Source organism: Vulpes vulpes, chromosome 13 (genome assembly GCF_048418805.1).
Source record: "Vulpes vulpes isolate BD-2025 chromosome 13, VulVul3, whole genome shotgun sequence".
NCBI classification, from domain to species: Eukaryota; Metazoa; Chordata; class Mammalia; order Carnivora; family Canidae; genus Vulpes; species Vulpes vulpes.
Genome location: NC_132792.1, coordinates 119,608,330 through 119,626,172, shown reverse-complemented (window position 1 = coordinate 119,626,172; position 17,843 = coordinate 119,608,330). Strand labels below are relative to the sequence as shown.

General features: G+C 51.7%; 1 protein-coding gene across 20 annotated transcripts; it reads left to right on the top strand.

The window, feature by feature from the left end:
- The first annotated feature begins 1,061 nt into the window (after positions 1 to 1,061).
- LOC112912590 (CD48 antigen-like) lies at positions 1,062 to 14,148 on the top strand. Of its 20 annotated transcripts, none has more exons than XM_072732587.1 (8): positions 1,062 to 1,223; positions 2,833 to 3,217; positions 5,006 to 5,368; positions 8,118 to 8,417; positions 10,151 to 10,261; positions 10,390 to 10,419; positions 10,579 to 10,724; positions 12,780 to 14,148. In XM_072732587.1, the coding sequence occupies exons 2-8, from the start codon at positions 2,833 to 2,835 to the stop codon at positions 12,801 to 12,803; spliced, it is 1,359 nt and encodes a 452-aa protein (XP_072588688.1). In that variant the 5' UTR covers positions 1,062 to 1,223; the 3' UTR covers positions 12,804 to 14,148. The 20 variants fall into 20 exon arrangements, with proteins under 20 accessions (XP_072588688.1, XP_025845043.2, XP_072588686.1 ...); XM_025989258.2 differs by having other exon boundaries at positions 1,082 to 1,223; positions 12,811 to 14,148; XM_072732599.1 differs by having other exon boundaries at positions 1,098 to 1,223; positions 2,833 to 4,226.
- The last annotated feature ends 3,695 nt before the right edge of the window (positions 14,149 to 17,843 follow it).

Genomic DNA, 17,843 nt, shown 5'->3' with positions numbered 1-17,843 from the left:
GTCGAGGTTTCCTATTACCTCCTCCAGGAGGGCCTCTCTGACCACGTGTGTACAGGCTGGGAGCTCCTGTGCCCTGGGATGGCTCTGGCTGGCTCCCTCTGGCACCTTCTCACCCTCCTCCCACTGAGGTGTCCTCAGGAGTGGGCACCATGTCCTGTTCCTCTCAGCACCCGGGCCTCAAGCAGGAGCTCCGGAAGTGTTGAGTGAAAGCACCTGCCATGCTGCTCCCTCCTCAGCTTCTGAGCAGGTGCCTTCAGACGTGTCCACGTACGTGCTGGGCAATGGGCATCTGTCCTTCTCTCTGTCCTTAACTTTCTCCATCTCTCTGTGGAGGGAAGCAGATCCACAGGGACAGGCTGATGCCTCCCAACTACCCAGCATCCTGGGGACTGTTGTGGTCCTGCTGCTGATCCTGGGAGCTGGACTGTTCCTCTGGAGGACACGAGTGAAGAAGAGCCTGGAGCCTGGGAGAGGCAAGTTGCACTTCTCCTCCCCGGGCCCACACACCTCCCTCCCGTGGACCCTGGGCTCCCTTCCTCCTGCATCTACTGCTCAGGGGATGTCCCTGCAGGAGGCTGGTGGGGGCGGCCATGCCCTTGGGGTCATGGAGGGGAGGGTACAGGTTTCCAGGGCTCAGACTTCAGCTCCCTCTGTGTATGACCCAGGTGCAGGGTCGCAGGAGGAACACAGGGACCCAATGGGTGTCATCCACTCTGCAGAGCTGAGCCAGCAGGGGTCTGGAGACAGCAGGGACCAGGTGAGGCTACAAGTGGGGGCAGCCTGGGTCCTCCCTCATCCCTCTGTGCCTCGGTGTGTGCTTGTCAATCCCTGTCTTAGGCAGGGTGTGACTGCAGTGCGGGGGGATACCTTTCCTGGATATCCATTATTAGGTATGATCTCATTCTTCTGTATACTTTTCTATGCTTTCTAAATTTTATCTAATTTACATGGATTAATCTCATCAGAAACCCCCTTAGTTTTCAAATTGTGTGCCTGTTGCTGACAAGACCAGAGCTGGCTGAGAATAACAAGGATATAAAGCCTGAGCTTTGGGGCGGAGAGAGGGAGGGACCAAGCTCTTATGGGCAGGGGCGGAAGGAGGGCTAGGAGGGGCGGGGCAGAAAGGGAGAAGAGGGTGTTCTCTGCTTTCTACAGTATGGAGTCCCTGTGGGGCCGATGTTTCCCCTCCCAGGCTCTAATGCTCAGGATCCCCCTGCTCCTGGGTAAGTGACAGTTCAGAGAGGCAGCTCTGGGGAGGGTGTGGGGCTGCGGGGCCAAGAGGCAGGGGTGGGGGAGGAGGGTGAGCAGGGGAGGCTTGCTGCTGCCAACATCCTGATTTCTCCAGGACCTGGAAGTGTTGAGGGAGAAGAGGGGGACTAGAACCTTTTGGAGATGCCCTCAGATTCCGCAGGCTGGAGAATCCACTGTCAACCCTCTGTTAGGACAGCAGTTATTCGGCCTCCTCTGGAGGGGCGGGGGGCAGCTTAGATCATCAGTCTCACTGTCCAGAATCCTGTTCTGTCCTCGGGGCTGTGTCTACACACTCAGGCCCTGTGTGCACCCCCCACACGTCCGCAGCCTGCTTGTGTCCCGGCTCCCAGGCTGAGGGCACACGTGTGAGTGACGGACCAGGACAGCCTCCTGTTGCCCTGGCATCAGGGACAGCTGAGCTGTCATCTTCTGCAAATGTGGGGTGGGGCAGGGAAAGGGAAGTTCCCTTCTTAACTGCCTGTGACCTTTTCCTGGGTTACAAGCTATTTCCGGCTTTTGTGGGGGTAGGGGGTGCCCTGCAGGCAGCCTCATGTGAACCAGGCTCCAACTATGTGGCCTGGACCCACCCTTTCCCCACGGCACCTCACTGGCCCACAGGGGGCTGAGTCTGCGGTCAGACCCACTGGGTCCCTCGGTCTGGTTCTGCCCCATATTGGCCAGAAGATTTTTGTTGTGATAGCAAAGTTCCCAGGCTCTCCGTGCCCCCTACCCCTCTGCCCTTCACACAGAGGTGACACTGTGGGAACTTTTAAAAAAGCTCAGGTCCCCTTGCACATCAGTGAGAGAAGAGGCACCTCCATTGCCACTACAGGAGCAGAGGGCACAAGCACAGGGGGCAGAGAAAAGAGACAGATCAGGGGCAGGAGCACGACAGTCGTCCTCACAGGAAAACACACAGATGCAAATTGAAATTCCTGGTCACCCTTCTTGCCTGTGAGATGAACATGCTTGTGTCTCTCATGTTGAGATCCCGAGTGCAGTGACAGGGGTAGGACAGGCACTCTCATGTCTCCCCAGCACCTGTGTCATGCCGAAAAGCTACTGGCGGTCCCTGTGATGTGCCAGAGACTGGGGACCATTTCCCACGTTGACTCCGTGTCCCTGGTCATTCCCTGTCTGGGCTGGAAGCCCAGGGACGACCCCATCATGCAGAAGTTCCTGCGCAGACATTCCTTTTGTTCCACTTGCAGCAGTGAGACCGTGGAAGCGTCCAGAGGGCAGGTTCCCACAGACGTGGGTCAGCATGAAAGTGGGGACGATGCCGCGCTGGTGGGGAGGTGGGCTGGTGACAGGGAACAAGGACGTGCTCAGAAGGCTGGGAAGGAAGCAGGTGGGAAGCACCTCCAGAGCTCAGGTGCAGCAGGGCTGGAGGAGCCGAGGTCTGGTCCCCCTGCCCCACTGGTGTCTGCTGTTGGCAAGAGTGAACTGTGCTCTGTCACTGTCCCTCTGCTCCACCCCAGCCTCTGGGAACGTGATGACATTTGTGTTTCTCTGCCGGGAACAGCTGCCTTCACCCCAGTTTCCTTGCCCATCTGAGTCCACTTCCTCCTCTGCCCACAGATGCTGGGGTTTCCTGATCCGGGTCAGGGAGCCTGTGGTGAGCCATCAGGGAGCCCTGCTGGGGCTCTCTGGGAGATGCAGGTACATCCAGGCTCTACCCCCGTGTCCCCAGAGCACTGCCCATGTTGTGCCAGCACAGCATCTGTCCCCAGTGTCAGAGAGCCAGGAGCGGGCCAGCGAGAGGAGGGCCCCGGGAGCCCCCTGTCCTCCAGCAGCCCCACATGTGTGCTCTGGGCTGCCCTCCACCCCGGGGGCTGGCCGTGCCCGGACCAGGAGGGCCCAGTGTCCCTGCCTCAGCCATGGGGACGGCACCTCTCCTGCCACCACAGCCAGGCTGCTGGGAGTCCCCTGAGCTGGGAGAGGACAGAGGCGCAGCTGGGGCCAGGTGGGTGTCCCAGGGATGTCCTTGCTGTCCTTCAACACTGACAGATACAAGACTCTTTCCTGGGAACAAATCTTGTTGTCAAGCAGATTTGCGCAGTGCTGCTTTCATGATGAACTCATTTTTATTAAGAATTGAAGTTGATTGAACAAATTTACCCTTGTTCTTTCTCTCAAAGAATAATTTTTAGGGCTTCTGGGTGCTGTAGTGGGTAGAGCATCTGACTCTTGATCTCAGGTTTGTGAGTTACAGCCCCACGTTGTGTAGCGAGCCTATTTAAAACATAGGCTCTGCTCATTCTGCTCCAGCCTTGGCTCTTCATCTGTCCCCATGACGACCATGATCATTGCTGCATTGGGACCTTAGCACACGCTCTTCCTATGCCTGGAGTAATTAATTCTCTCCTGTCAGCATCCGGGACTCACCTTAATTGTCACCACTCTTAAAGGCCTTTCTTTATGACACCCACACCCCACACCTCTAACCAAACCACCTGCATGGTGTCGCATTATCCCAAGTGTCACTTTGGTTCCTGGTTACCAGCACAGAGAGGAACTGATTGAATGTAATATTAGTGAGTGCAGGTGGCCCTAGATGGCTCCAGGTGACCACCACCTGCCCCTCCATCATCCACACCGGAAGTGACACCACCAGAGCTGGTCGAGTCACAGGAGGTCTGTGACTCCTGACAGAGACATCACAGCTCTCATCCCAGCATCACTGAGTCTGGACACCTGCCTGGCTGCAGGACTGCTGCCACCACTGCCTCAGGTGACAGTCATTGTCAGCGGCACTGACCCTGTGTTCCTGGCTCCCATGGCACTAGCTCCAGGTAGAAAGTCTGGAGTGGGGGCATCTGACCCCAGAGCCCAGGTCCTGTGTCATCTCAGCTGCAAAGGATGCCGGGCAGTGGGTACCCGGCATTTCCAGCTTCTCTGGGGGGATGTTGGCTCTGGCTCATGAGGAGACAATTCCCCAAATGTGAGAAGTAAGTTCAGAGGCCGAGCAACAGGTAAGGAATCTGTGCCAGCCCCTTTCTGTGTTTTTTATGGAACTTAAAATGATCTGAAATCATGTGGTGTTGGTGCTTCCCTGCCCTGGCGCCCTGACTAGGATGGGAGCTCCATGAGAGCAGGCACTGGTCCCCACTGTGTCCTCGGTCACCACTGTATCCCCAGCACCCTCAGCCATGCCAAGCTGGCCCAGCATAGATTACCCAAGGCGGGCTAAGTGTCCAACAGAGTACAGATCTGTACCAGACAAGGAGCATGCAGGAAAAAGACGATGGTCACATGTCACCTGACTGGTACGTGAGACCAGCACTGACAGTAACCACTGGGTTGCCTAATGGTAGAGGGTCATGAGTGACCTAAGGAGGAACAGTGTCACAGGACTAGTGGGCCTGAGGCCCTGCTGCCATGTGCTGAGGAACACAGGGCAGTAGCAGACATGCTGAAATGGTTTTCTTGTGTCATAGACAACCAAAGGGAAAGTTGGTTCATAATTTATCAGCTTCCATATTGCCCAGTGTTTCCCCAGATTAGAGCAAAGAGCACGTTGGGTGTCAGGTGCAGGAAAGAGTGTGTCCGAGCTGGGAGGGTGACACACATGTGCCTGACCCAACGCTGTGTGCCATAGGCAAGGCCCATGCTGAGCAAGCACCTCTGTAGCTTTGCTTCCTGGGCTCTGAAACAGGAGAGGCTCCTCCTCCTTAAGCATGCCAGTGATGTGATGGGACAGCAGGTGCTACAGCAGCGTCACTCCTGTCCGCTTCTTTCTTCCCCATCCTAGCTATTCCCTCACCAAGCTTCCAGACTGCGGCCGACCCCAGCTCCTCCCACACCCTGGAAAGGACCGTTGGGGACTCTGTCCAGCTGCACCTGACTTCCTCCTTGTCCCCTAATGTCCGAGAGGTTGAGTGGAGTTGGCAATCTGAGTCCGAGAAACAACAGTTCCTGGTGTCCTGGAAGCCTGATGACTCTGGTCCTGACTGGTATGAGCTTGAAGGAAAATTCAGGAGCAGTCTCTCCCTGACAGAGATGGCAGTTTTGAGCATCAGGAATCTCAGTACGGAAATGAGTGGATGGTATACAGCAAATGTCAAATTCCGCACAGGAAAATCCCAGAAGGAGGTCTTTAGACTCTGTGTATATGGTAAGGTGAAGCCCAGTCAGGAATTCCAATAATCACTTGATTTAAAGTATATTGGCCTAAACAGGTTTAATAAAATCAAAACTTCCTTAGGAATATTTGCATCTCTTTTGATGCCTTAACCATAAAGGCTAAATTTTAAAGATTTCCTCTTAGGAAACAGTAGCTAAAATGTCTTGAAAAGTATAGGCAGCACATGAAATGGAGTAGGGAAAAGAAGCCATCCAAAAGGATTAAAAAAAAAAAAAAAAAAACACTATCTTCCATTGCAAAGTACTGCAAAATAGTTTATTCGCAATACAAAATTGTATCAGAATCTTCTTAACAGGTTGGTCAAAAACTAATTAAAAACTCTGAAGTGACCCAAAAGTTGGGCAGAAAGAAAAAAGGAAACCTGGACATCAGAACAGTGAGGAACAACCCTAGGAGGGAGATTGAGTGTTAGAACTCGATACTGGGGGCAGCCTGGGTGGCTCAGTGGTTTAGCGCCGCCTTCAGTCCAGGGTGTGATCCTGGAGACCTGGGACCAAGTCCCACGTCGGGCTCCCTGCATGGAGCCTGCTTCTCCCTCTGTCTGTGTCTCTGCCTCTCTCTCTCTCTCTCATGAATAAATAAATAAAACCTTAAAAAAAAAAACTCGACATTGGTAAAACACTCTCCACCACTTGCCCTGCGCCCACTTCCCCAGGAGGACTGTGGGACAAAGCCTGTCCTAGAGCAAGTGGAGGACACAAGGGGACCCAGGCCTGGCCCCTGGAGCCCCAGGACCAGTGAGTACCTCACCCCCAGGAGGGGAGACCCATCACTGCCCTCCTTGTGCCCCCCTCCACCTGTGCTTCCCTTCACCACACCTGGCTGGCCCTCTCTTTCCTCCTTCATGGATACTGGGGGGTCTTGGGGGGCTGCCCATCCCTCACCCCTCCCTGCATGTGGATAGATGTTCTTGTCTCCGGTCCTTTCCTGGACCATCTTTCTCCCCCTCTCACTGGAATTACTTGGATGTGGTGGCCTCTCCACCTGGCAGCCCCGTGGCCTGCCCTGCCCTCTGTGGCACCTGCCTGAGGCTTTCCACAGCTCCCAGCAGGCACTCAGCAGGTGTCCCTTCCCTGGGGAGATGTCAGCAATGTGTAAAGGAGACCTACAGAAATGCTCCTCAAGTTTCTCGGAATTTTGATTCCTCAAGCCTGATTCACATTCCCTCATCTGTTGAAAAGAGCATGTAACATTCATATAATCCAACTGCTGAGAAAATTCATACCTAAAAGCAAAAGCTTCTATATGTCTGTGTGTGCCCCCAGCACTTGGTAACAGACATTCTGTTTGTTTGTTTGCTTGTTTTTAGATTTTATTTTTTTCATGAGAGACACAGAGAGAGAGGCAGAGACATAGGCAGAGGGAGAAGCAGGCTCCCTGCAAGGAGCACAACGTGGGACACGATCCTGGACCCAGGATCACACCCTGAGCTGAAGGCAGACGCCCAACCACTGAACCATCCAGGAGTCCCCATTTGATTTTATATTTAAATTATTACCTGTTAATTCAGCTATTTTTAGAAACTACTTTAAAGGATTAAAGTAGTTTTTTGTTGTTGTTTGTTTGTTTGTTTGTTTGTTTGTTTGTTTTTGCGTTTGGTCCTTTACCCCAGGATTTCCAGCAGCGTCTGGTTGGATTTTCTGGTTCACTTTCTAACATCTCTCCATCTCCAGGCGCTGTTGTTAGGTCCACAGGAAGAAACTCTCCGTGTGGCCTGCTTCGTGTCAGCTACCTGAATCTGTATTCTGTCCACAGTGACCACTGTCACACCTGCCAGCATGTTGTTGACCTGTCCTTGTGGACAGATTTCCGTCTCTGTCTCTTCAATCTCTCTGTGTCATTAGGTGATGCGCCGAGCACATGGCTGCAGGATCGAGGCGGGGTCTGTGTGTAATCGGGGGGCGTCCTGCCCTCAGACACAGTTCAGGCCTACACGGTGGACCTGCTCCTGACCTTTCATGGCCTCTGTTCACCATTGGTCAGCATCCTTGGCTTGCCCTTACTCGGAAGGATAGCGTTCTCGTCAATCTAATCGTCTCTGGTGTGCTGGAAGTTATAGCACCTTGTACTTTAATCCTAGTGGACACGAATCTTAAATTTTTACTGCAACATTTAAAGATAATCAGTATTTCTTCTTTCTCTAAATAAAACACGAACTTCAGCATGTTTTTCCCCTGTATCCCCAACTCCTCTCATGTGGTGTTTGTTGCATATATGAGAATAGATACAATTATTATCACCTGTATAATCACCATGTATATATATTATTATAGAATTTGGGGGGCACCTGGGTGGCTCAGTGGGTTAAGCCTCCGACTCTTGATTTCTGCTCAGGTCATGATCTCAGGTGATGAGATCGAGCCCCATGTCAGTCTCTGCTCTCAGCACATAGTCTGCTTGAGATCCTCTCCTTCGGCCTTCTCCCTGCTCGCCTAGCTCTCTCTCCCCTTCTCCCTCCAATACATAAATACAATAAACCTTTTTTTAAAAAGAATTATCACACTCATCATGATCACTGAATTCTGTTGACACAACTGAGCATGGAAGGGCCTCAGCCCTCTGCCCTGGGCTGGGAGTCAGAGCCCCTGGGCAGTGGGTCCCTTCCCCAGGGCCATAGTCAGGAACGTCCCACCGCTGAGTCACTTGGTGGACCTGCGGGTCCCCTGCCATGTCCTCCAGTGCTGAACATCGCTTTCTCTTTTGTCTCCTTCTGCCCCAGAGCCCATCCCCCACCCCCAGATTGTGATTCATTCACCAATCAACCCAGCAGGCTGGTGCCAGGTCAGCCTGGAGTGTGAGACCCCAGGATCTACAGAGAACTGGACAGTGACCTGGCTGACTGAGGGCCTCCCCAGGGAGCTGGAGCAGAGCGGGGCTCTGAGGCCAGCCCCCAGCTCCAGGAATGTAAACCTGCGCCTGCCCCTGAGCCAGGTGAATGGCTACCTCACCTGTTTGGTCAGCAACCCTGTGGAGGAGAAGAATGCCACCTTGCCCCTGCAGAGCATCTGTCTGGTCAGGGGTGAGTGGGACCTGCTGGGAAGGGCTGGCAGGGGCGGGGCGTGACCAGGGGGGCTCAGGGAATCAGTGGGACAGAACAGCCGTGGGAGGGGCTCTCTGTGGAGAACCCCAGAGACAGGTGCATGGCCACAGGGTCTTGGTGGAACCTGGACCAGTGCCTGGAGATGCTGTGTCCCCAGGACCTGCCTGTGGGGCTGGCCCATGGGCACTCCCTTTTCAGCTTCAGGGAGGCTGGGAGGCTGACTCTGACAGAGGATGCAGGCAGGGGATGGGAGGACTTGGAGGGCACCTGCCCCCAGCCCTGGGATCTCAAGTCCCCAAATCCAGATGGTCTGGATGCTAAGGTCCTTTCAGGCTAATAAATGCATTTTTTACTCATTTTAGACATGACCTTTCTGAGGGTGGTTACCACCTCTGAGTGCATAAACCACAGTTCAACGCTCCTCGGAGCAGTGTGAGCACCTGCGGTCACCGCAGCCAGCTACCACACTTCCAGGTCTGCTTCAGGGGTCCCCTTGGCCTTATAGGAAGGGAGTATACACAGTAGTACATGATAGATAAGGGAGGAGCCCTGACTGATTTCTTAAAATGCCAAGAACTGCAGAACAGGAACAGTGTACTCAAAGAAGGAGGTTAATAATCAGTGTGGCTGCCCTGTCCCACCAGGGTCCTCCTGAGCTCTGACACCCCACCTCTGTGCAAGCTCCTCCTTGCCCTGTCCTTACTCAGCCCCCTAGCATGGATCCTCACACCAGGCCAAGAGGCACTATGTACTAGGTGGAGGGAAGCCTCAGTCCGCATGAGCCCGCACTAAAGGAACTTGCAGGGCAGTGGAGGCATCACCACATCCTAGCTGTGTAACTTGGACAAGTTACTGAATTTCTGGAGCCTTTGTTTGAGATGGGTGTTAATTATATCTACTTCTTAGGGTTGTTTAAGTTATCAGTACAGTATGTGACACACAGCATGTCAATAAACATCAGGTTCATGGACAAGGAGGAGTACGTGTATAAACATGAAGCTGCGTGACAGCTGCTGAATTTGAGGCAAATACAAACTATATGGTTCAAATACAAAAGGCAGAAAACTGAGTACTTGCTGCAGGACTTGGGAAAGCATCGCAGAGAAGGGAACACCTGAGCTGGGCTCTCCAGTATGAGAAGTTTTCTTGTGGCAGTGTGGGAAAGACATCCCAAACCATGAGCAGAACGTGCGCTGGCAGCCCCAGCCCCAGAGCCTTGCATCCTCTCCCCTTCCTAGACTGGTTCTCTCCCGGGAGTCTGCCAGGGGAGAACAGGGGCAGGCTGTGGGGATGAGGGGCACATATGGCTGCTGGGAACCTCTGAGGTCTCTGGGAAGAAGCGGCACAGAAAGCCTAGCAGAAGGACCAGTGGGGTGACCTGGTAGTGTGCAGGAACTTGCCAGGGCTGCAGCAAGCAAATGCACGTGGGACACAGCCTCAGAGCCAGAGGGTCCCCCCTTCTCCATGCCCAACAGGCCTGATAGGGGCACATTTGACACCAGCCTTTTTATTTTTTTTTTAAGATTTTATTTATTTATTCATGAGAGACACAGAGAGAGAGGCGGAGACATAGGCAGAGGGAGAAGCAGACTCCCTGCGGGGAGCCCAATGTGAACTCGATCCCAGGCCCCTGGGATCATGACCTGAGCCAAAGGCAGATGCTCAACCACTAAACCACCCAGGTGCCCCTTGACACCAGCCTTTGATGGCAGGTTCTCCTGACCACAAATGGCTTTGGATAGGCGTCCTGTCCACGCTTCTAATGATGAGCCTGGCTGGTGGAGTGTACGTCTGCATGAGGAAGAAGATGCAGTCCAGGAGGGGTAGGTGACAGGGAGAGCCTGAGGGGGAGGGCAGTGGGGGAGGGCAGTGGTTGGAGGGCCTCCCCGCTCCCTGGGAGGGGGCCAGGCTGGTAGATGGGGCTTATTGACCTCTCTTGTGAACTATCCAGGTGGAAAGCTGGGACCCAGCAGTACCGAGGGTAAGGACTGTGTGCATGCCCAGAAAGATGGTGGAGGCAGGGAGGGGCAGAGGCCTGGGACCTGACCTTTCAGCCCATGGAGCAATGGCTGCCTACTCTGGGGCTGATGAGCGGTCATCTCAATCCCATGTGCTCTCGCTGTGCATGTGCTGTGTGCAGGCCGGCCCACTCTGCTGCCCACAGAGCCAGGCTCAGCCGGTGTTCCCCAGGCCCTTCCCACAGAGGAACCTGCTGGCCTGCAGACTGGTAGGGCCAACAGCCACTGCCGTCCCGACGTGGAGATGAGCCTCCTGAGACACCACAAGGTGGGTCCAAAGGAATCAAAGCACGTCAGCCAACTTATGCTCCACGGGTGTGAGTGCCAGCCAATCCAGGGCACTCTGCTTCTCATCGGGCTCTGGTCCAATCCTTGCTTTGGACAATATGGGTATTGTGTCTGGAACTGAGAGTAAAAGTTGGAAGCCAGTGACAAGGATGATTCCTCACTCATACATGCACAATCTCATCAAGTCCTCACCACCACCCAGGGAGGAAGGATGGTGGAGCAGGAGAGGGAAGGAGACAGGCTCAGTGAGGTGAGTGACTGACCCCAGGGCATATGACTTGGCAGGGGAAGGAGCAGGAGAGAGCCCAGGCTGCCCTGGAGGGATTCACCACCACCCACAAACTCAAACTCAAGCCCTGGGGGGGAGGTAGGAATGTAAGGGACTGGCTGTCAGGTCCAACTGTCATCCATGGAAGACCCAAGGCAAGTAGGAATGGGGGACTCTGGCGGGGCCTGGGGACCAGGCAGACCCAAGGTCCCAGAGAGCATCAGGGAAGCCCGTCCCCCACCTCCCCACGGCACCCACCCCTGACCTGCCTCAGATTCTGTATTAAGGCTTCCCTTTGAGGTCCTTAGAGGACATCTCAGTGCTACTGGCCCTCGGTTGGAAATGGTCACAGATAGCATGATTCATCGAGGGGAAGGCCTGGAGGCAGTAGTAGCTGGAGGAGCAGGGGCCACGCACCAGTTCTCAGACAGAGCTCACGTCAAAAATACCTGGGGGGATTGCTTCCTGCCCCCCACCCCACCCCCTTGAGCTTGTTTCAGCGGCTCTAGGGCAGACCTGGGACCTTGAGTTTCTAACACATTCCCAAGTGATGGCTCCAGCTTTTGGGAACCACTGGACTAAAATCGAGCAGAGGGAAAGCCAATAGAGCCACTGTCTGGACTCCCAGGACAGCCGTGGCTGGGTCATCTCCTCTCCCATCCTTTGACTTTGCCAGAGGGAGACAGGTCTGCATCATTGACCCACAGACCACCAGGACCTTAGAAATCCCCTGGACAGATCCCAGCAGTTTATGGTAGGGGAAAGTGGGATCCAGAGGGAATGCTAAGGAGAGCAGGAGGGAAATCATGGTGGCACCAGGTAGAACCGGCTCTCCTTGCTCCCAGGTGAGTGCGCTGTACACAGTCCCCCAACTGTCTCAGCACCTGTCACTCTGTGACTTTCCATCTCAGCCCCTTTGAGTTATGTTCCCATCTGACCCATGCCACGGGGAGCTCAGGAAGTAGACCCTAATTCCAATACCCACACAGGAGGAGCACGGGAGGGAACAATATGGGGCTTCAGGTGACCTCTCACCCAGACCTTCAGCCCTGCCCCCTCCATCTCTCTGCCCCTGGGGAGCTTCCCAGCCTGATGAAGACAATTATTTCCCTCCCAGGACACAGGGAGACAAGCACAGAAGAGAGATGGGGGTGGCGTGAGGTGCGGAGTTGGGAGAAGTGGGTGTGAGGCTCTCATGCCGACTTCGCCTTTGACCTGACAAAACTAGTGCCTGGGGTTCAGTTTCTTCTTTTACAAAATGCAGATTATAGGAATAATACCTTGATCTGCCACTTTGTGGTCTTTCAAAGCACTCTCGCAATGAGAGTGGCCAAGGTGGGTTACGGATTTGTCCGTAATGAGTGTCTACTCTATCCCAGCACTGTTCTGATCTGGGACACAGAGGTCAACAAAACAACAAAAAATCATTGGCCTCTGAGAATATACATTCTAGGTAGGGTGAGGGGAGAATAGCAAATAAAATAAATGAGCAAAATGTGAAGTGTAAGGTGGTGATACGTGCTCAGGGGAAAATATGGCAGGAAGGGGTGGGGTGTGACGTCAGCTAGGGGAAGGGAGACACCAAGGGAGCAAGGTGGGGGTCTGGGGGGAGGGGGAGGAGAGGGGTAGCACCCAGGGGAAAGGACAGAGACTGCCATGTTCAAGAGGAAGGTCTGAGCTGAGCCATGTTTTGGGGTTACCGCAGTTGAGACAGGAAGTACCTGAAGAGGAATAGCTTGAGTGACCTCTGTGCTTGATTCTTTGAAGCTGACCACAAGCACCTCTGCTTGAGTCACAGAATGACATGGAGAGGAGTGGCGGCCATCCCCTCAGCTCTGAGTGCACCCCAACAGTCTACACTATCTACGAGAAGGTCCGGCTGAGCCGAGAGCCCCAGGAAGACACCTAGGTCGACGGAGATGTCAGAGCATGAGGGGCCTTGGCAAGATCTGCCCCACCCTACACTCCACCTAAGGCCCCCCAAATCCCTCCTTAGGTGGAGCGAAGACAAGCCCCCAGGTCTTCCTGCTGTACCCCCCAAGACAATAGAGCAGCACCACATGTCCCTGGGCTCCTCACAAAGTTCTTCTCACTTCACAGGTCGTGAACGTTGACCATGCTGCCTGAGCGTCCAGCACGAGAGACTGGTCCTCGGGCGGGCAGTTGGATTTCCGACCTTGACCCACTTATTCCAGTGAGGGAATACCCATAGTCAGGCAAGACCTGCGGAGGCATTTCTGGGAACAGAGATGTTTTCCTGGAATTGGGCGGGCCTTGGATGGAGGACCGCCAGATGTCACTGCCCAGCCCACCCCATGAACAGAGGAGGGATGGCCCTGGGAAGGTCAAGTCCAGGGTCAGCTTCAGCTCTGCCAGAGGAAGGAAACAGCTCCTGAGCTCCATCACCTGCAGGCTTACTGTAAACACCAGAAACGCACTATCCCAAGGTCTCTCTTCAAAGTTCAAGCAATTTCTCGACCCTTTTTTTATTACTTAATATATGTAAATTGCAAGAAAGTCAAAGGCATGTCTCCTTGAAATTATATTTCATCAGTTTTGTTGCAAATAGGATCCTGTTCCTGTTATATCTTCTAATTAGTTGTTAAAATAACACATATTAAACACATATTGTCACATCGCTGTTTCTCTACTGCTTGAAACAGCTTTTCAGTTGATCCCTTTGAATTTCTGGGCAAAGAACCATATTATCGACAAATAATTATAATTTTTCCTTCCTTCTTTCCAATTTTTATGCTTCATTCCTCTCCTGTTGTCTCACTATGCTGGCAAATACCTCCCAGACCATGTTTAAGAGGAGTGATTCTGAAGCACATCCTTGTTTTGTTCCTAATTTATTGTAAGTGCTCCGAGGGCATCCTTGTTATTAGTAGATTTCCTCCTATTGAACTATTCTTGTGGTATTGGAATAAATCCCAGTTGATGTATTATTCTCTTAATGTGCTACTGTTTGATAATATTTTTATTTGGGATTTTGCATCATTCATAAAAAAAATTCTCCTGTACTTTTTAATGCTTTACTTTGTTTGGTATTTGAATTATGCTTACTAAAGATTCCTTTTATCTCCACTTCTTGTAATAATTCAATAAAAATTTGCTTTCTAATCTAAAAAAAAAAGATTCCTTATTTAAAAAAGAAAAGAAAAGAAAAAAGGAATTCCCAGAGCAGCTGGCTGGCTCAGTTGGCTGGCTGAGTGTCTGCTTTCTGTTCAGGTCACAATTTCAGGGTCCTGGGATGGAGCCCTGCATCAGGCTCCCTGCTCAGTGGAGAGTCTGCTTCTCCTTCTCCCTCTGCCCCTCCCCCTGCTCATGCTCGCTCACTCTCTCTCTCTCTCTCTCTCTCAAATAAATAAATAAAATCTTTTTAAAAATAAAAAAAAGAATTCCCATCACCCAGTGTTCATTTAAATTATTTTTATTGTAAATTCTTAAAGATATAGAAACCTGGAACCATGTAAAAATGTCTTGTGCTTATTGCTTTTATACTAAATTAAATATATATAAATAGATAAAAAGAAAGCAACAAAACAACAAGCAATAGTTATTCAAACTAGTATTCAAACCGCAACTTTAACATAAGGCAATGGGGGGCAGCCCTGGGTGGCTCAGCGGTTTAGCGCTGCCTTCACCCCGGGGTAGGATCCTGGAGGCCCCGGCATCGAGTCCCACGTCAGGCTCCCCGCATGGAGCCTGCTTCTCCCTCTGCCTCTGCCTCTGTCTCTCTCTCTCTCTCTCTCTCTCTCTCATGAATGAATAAATAAAATCTTGAAAAAAAAAACATAAGGCAATGTGTGTTTTTGTTTCGCTAAAATGAAATCATTAGTGTTGGGATTATAGGAAAACACTGTAGCTTCACCGCTCTTTCTATATTTAATTTTTAAAGCCTTAATGCAAACAATGCTAGTTCATATACATTTGCTATATATCAACTATAACACTTGATTAAAGTCTTTGTTTACCATCCTTAACCATAACTCTGCCAGGTGACAATCGGTAGATCTGTAAAATTGTTTCACTTATCTTAAAAAAAAATTAGCACCACAGCATTATTAAAATCCCACTCCATACATACCTATCTACTTACTGCTGGAATCATAGAATAAAAAAGTTCTTCACTGGGTATTTGTTGCCATGGTGGGTGTTTATTATATTCCTGCTAATGAACGTTTGTAAGATGGTGCCACAAAGATAGATTCCCATCGGTCCACTGGCACATCAGATGAGCAAACCCCATCCGATGGGCTGCCCCTGATGGCCACAGAGCAGGAACTTTTGAACTTGACACACCTTTTTGAGAGGTGTGGGGGGCAGAAGTGGGTCAATTCTTCAGGTGCCTATTCAGTGAATGATCAAGTCGCCAAAATGATCAAATCTATCTTTTGACCAGAAACTTCTTTCTTTTAGCTATGTATGAAGCTTAACGCAATTTGTAGTGGGTAGAACAGTTTGAACAGCTTTCAAAGATTTCTGTAGTTCTAATTGACAGGTTTGCATTACTTCTCCCTAACAACAGCCTAGGCAAAGATGGATGTTTCCTTATCTGGCTCCCTGTGGGGTGCTCAAGACGGCCTGGATTGGTGTTCCTTGAACTGGGGGATTCCGGGGATGACAGGAGGACACTGAGGGCCAGAGCCCTGGAGTCTGGCCCTCGAAGTTCTCACTGCCTCTGTTAATCCATCAGTTCAAATTGTCATAGACTTTATCAGTAATTGATCGAAATAGATATTTTGTAAGTTTAGCAAATTCAGCGACTAGCTTGTCGAGTGATTTGCTCATTTAAGAGATGGGTTCTTCTGTCAATTGTCTTTTAGCAAACTGGTTTGAACCAGTAAGTTAAAGATGAAGTAAGCTTTGGGCAGTTGATGTAAACCTTATAACTTAACGGGGAAGACATGGTTTGGGGCCGAGCTGCCTGTGTGAAGCCCTCATGCACTTCCTGGCTGTCTACTCTTGAGTAGGCACTTGGCTTTGGCGTGCCTCAGTCTTCCCATGCATAAAAGTGGAGTCATCATAGGCCTTTCTGCATAGACCTGGGGCAAGAGTCACTTGTTAGCACCCTCAAGGTGCTCAGAGAGCACTGGCATCACAATCATTGCCCCTCCCTGCCCTGCCCCCACTCACCTGTCTAAGTGAACCAGCCAGTTCCCTTCAGGACCACACTCTACATCCTCATCCGGTCCTCCAGTGGGACCTTCACATTAAAGCAAACCGGGCCCTGAGAGCACACCTTTGTTGTAAGGTAGCTGCCTGCAGGATCCAGAATATGCACATATTCATGTGCAGATTATTATCTGAGTGAAAGCATGAAATACAAATGTTCTAACAGCACTTTTGAGCCCCTGACACTACAAAACAAACCAGTTTGAGATATATCCTCCTAGGAACAACAGAGCCAGACAAGTAAGGCAGCAGGACAACAGACCAAGGGGTAGGGGAAGGGAAAGCCCATCATGCCACGTGAGTGGCCCAGGATGATAGGGAGGAGGGAGAAGGATCAGAAGCCCAAGGAGCCCTCCTCCTGGGACCTCAGGGGCGGGAATGCTCTGCTCAGTGGAGACTGCTTCTCTGTGGCTTTCTGGACAGCTGAAGCACCAGGTTCTCTAACTGCTGCTGGCCAACACAGGCTCCCCTCCTACCCTACCAGGCAGCAGTGAGCTAAACACAAACCACAGACCATCCTATCTGGTTCTCCACACTAAGAGCTCCGTGTCTAGAAGGCAACATCACAAGGAATCCCAAACACACATGTGTGCTAAGCAAAGCGAACAGAAAGTTCCCCAAAGACAGGAAAGCAAAAAAAAAAAAAAAACGGAAACAATCTAACAGGAGAGCAACACATATACAGGGGTCTTCCCAAATACAGACACAACCGTGTGCAAAAGATTAAATGAGTCCAGAGATGAAGGGTGAACTAGGTCATCAGAATGTGATGGGGAGGGGGGGGTGCTAAAAAAATAACTGGGGAGAAAAGTGATTCTCTGGCAGACTTTAAGAATGCGAAGACCAGAATCCGCGAGACAGGGAAGCATATGGTGACGTTGAAGTCGGTTGAGAGAAAAGCACTTAAGAAAAAGAGCAATTGGGGTTTGAAGTGGAGATGAACAGAAACTTGGTCCCCAAAAAGAGAGAAGGCATGACCTTGACACCACCATCTCCTCCTCCAGAGCCACCATTGTCACTAACAGAGCCTTCCTGGTGCAGTGGCTCAGTGGTCACGGTCAAGGAGAGACAGGCAGCTTGACTCCAAGGTGGGCATGTGACACCCCTCCTGGCCAGAAATACTAAGAGAAGCTCACTGGGGGTTTCGGAGAATGACTTCCACCCCAACAGGAGGAAGGAGGGAGGGGAGAAAGGAGAGAAGCCCCTGCTCCTGCTGCCCACCGGCTCTCACCTCCAAAGGGCTGTATGGCCATGTGAGGCTGGAAACCCACAGAGGCCTGTCCCAGCGAAGGGGAGGTCAGGAGGGCCCCAACACTGAGGCCAGGCACCGCTGAGTGCCGATCCAAATCCAGGGCGGTTGATCTCCCGGCTTAGAAATTACCAGGGAGCAGCAAGGGCGGTGTTAGAGCCCTGGGAAGGAGCAGTGTGTCCGCAGGCGAAGCCATAGGGAGCGGTTGCAGAGTTGGTTCCCTGGCTTGTTTCTTTTTGCTGAATGACGGAGTGTGAAGCGTGGTTGGAAAGTAAGTCGCACGTGTGCAATGAGATTAGGGTTGAAACTTTTTGTTCAAGATGTTCATAAACCATGTAAATGCAGGCATCTCCTCCCCTTCCCCAGAACCTTAAAACTACAGTAAGTTTAAGCATCTAAATCAT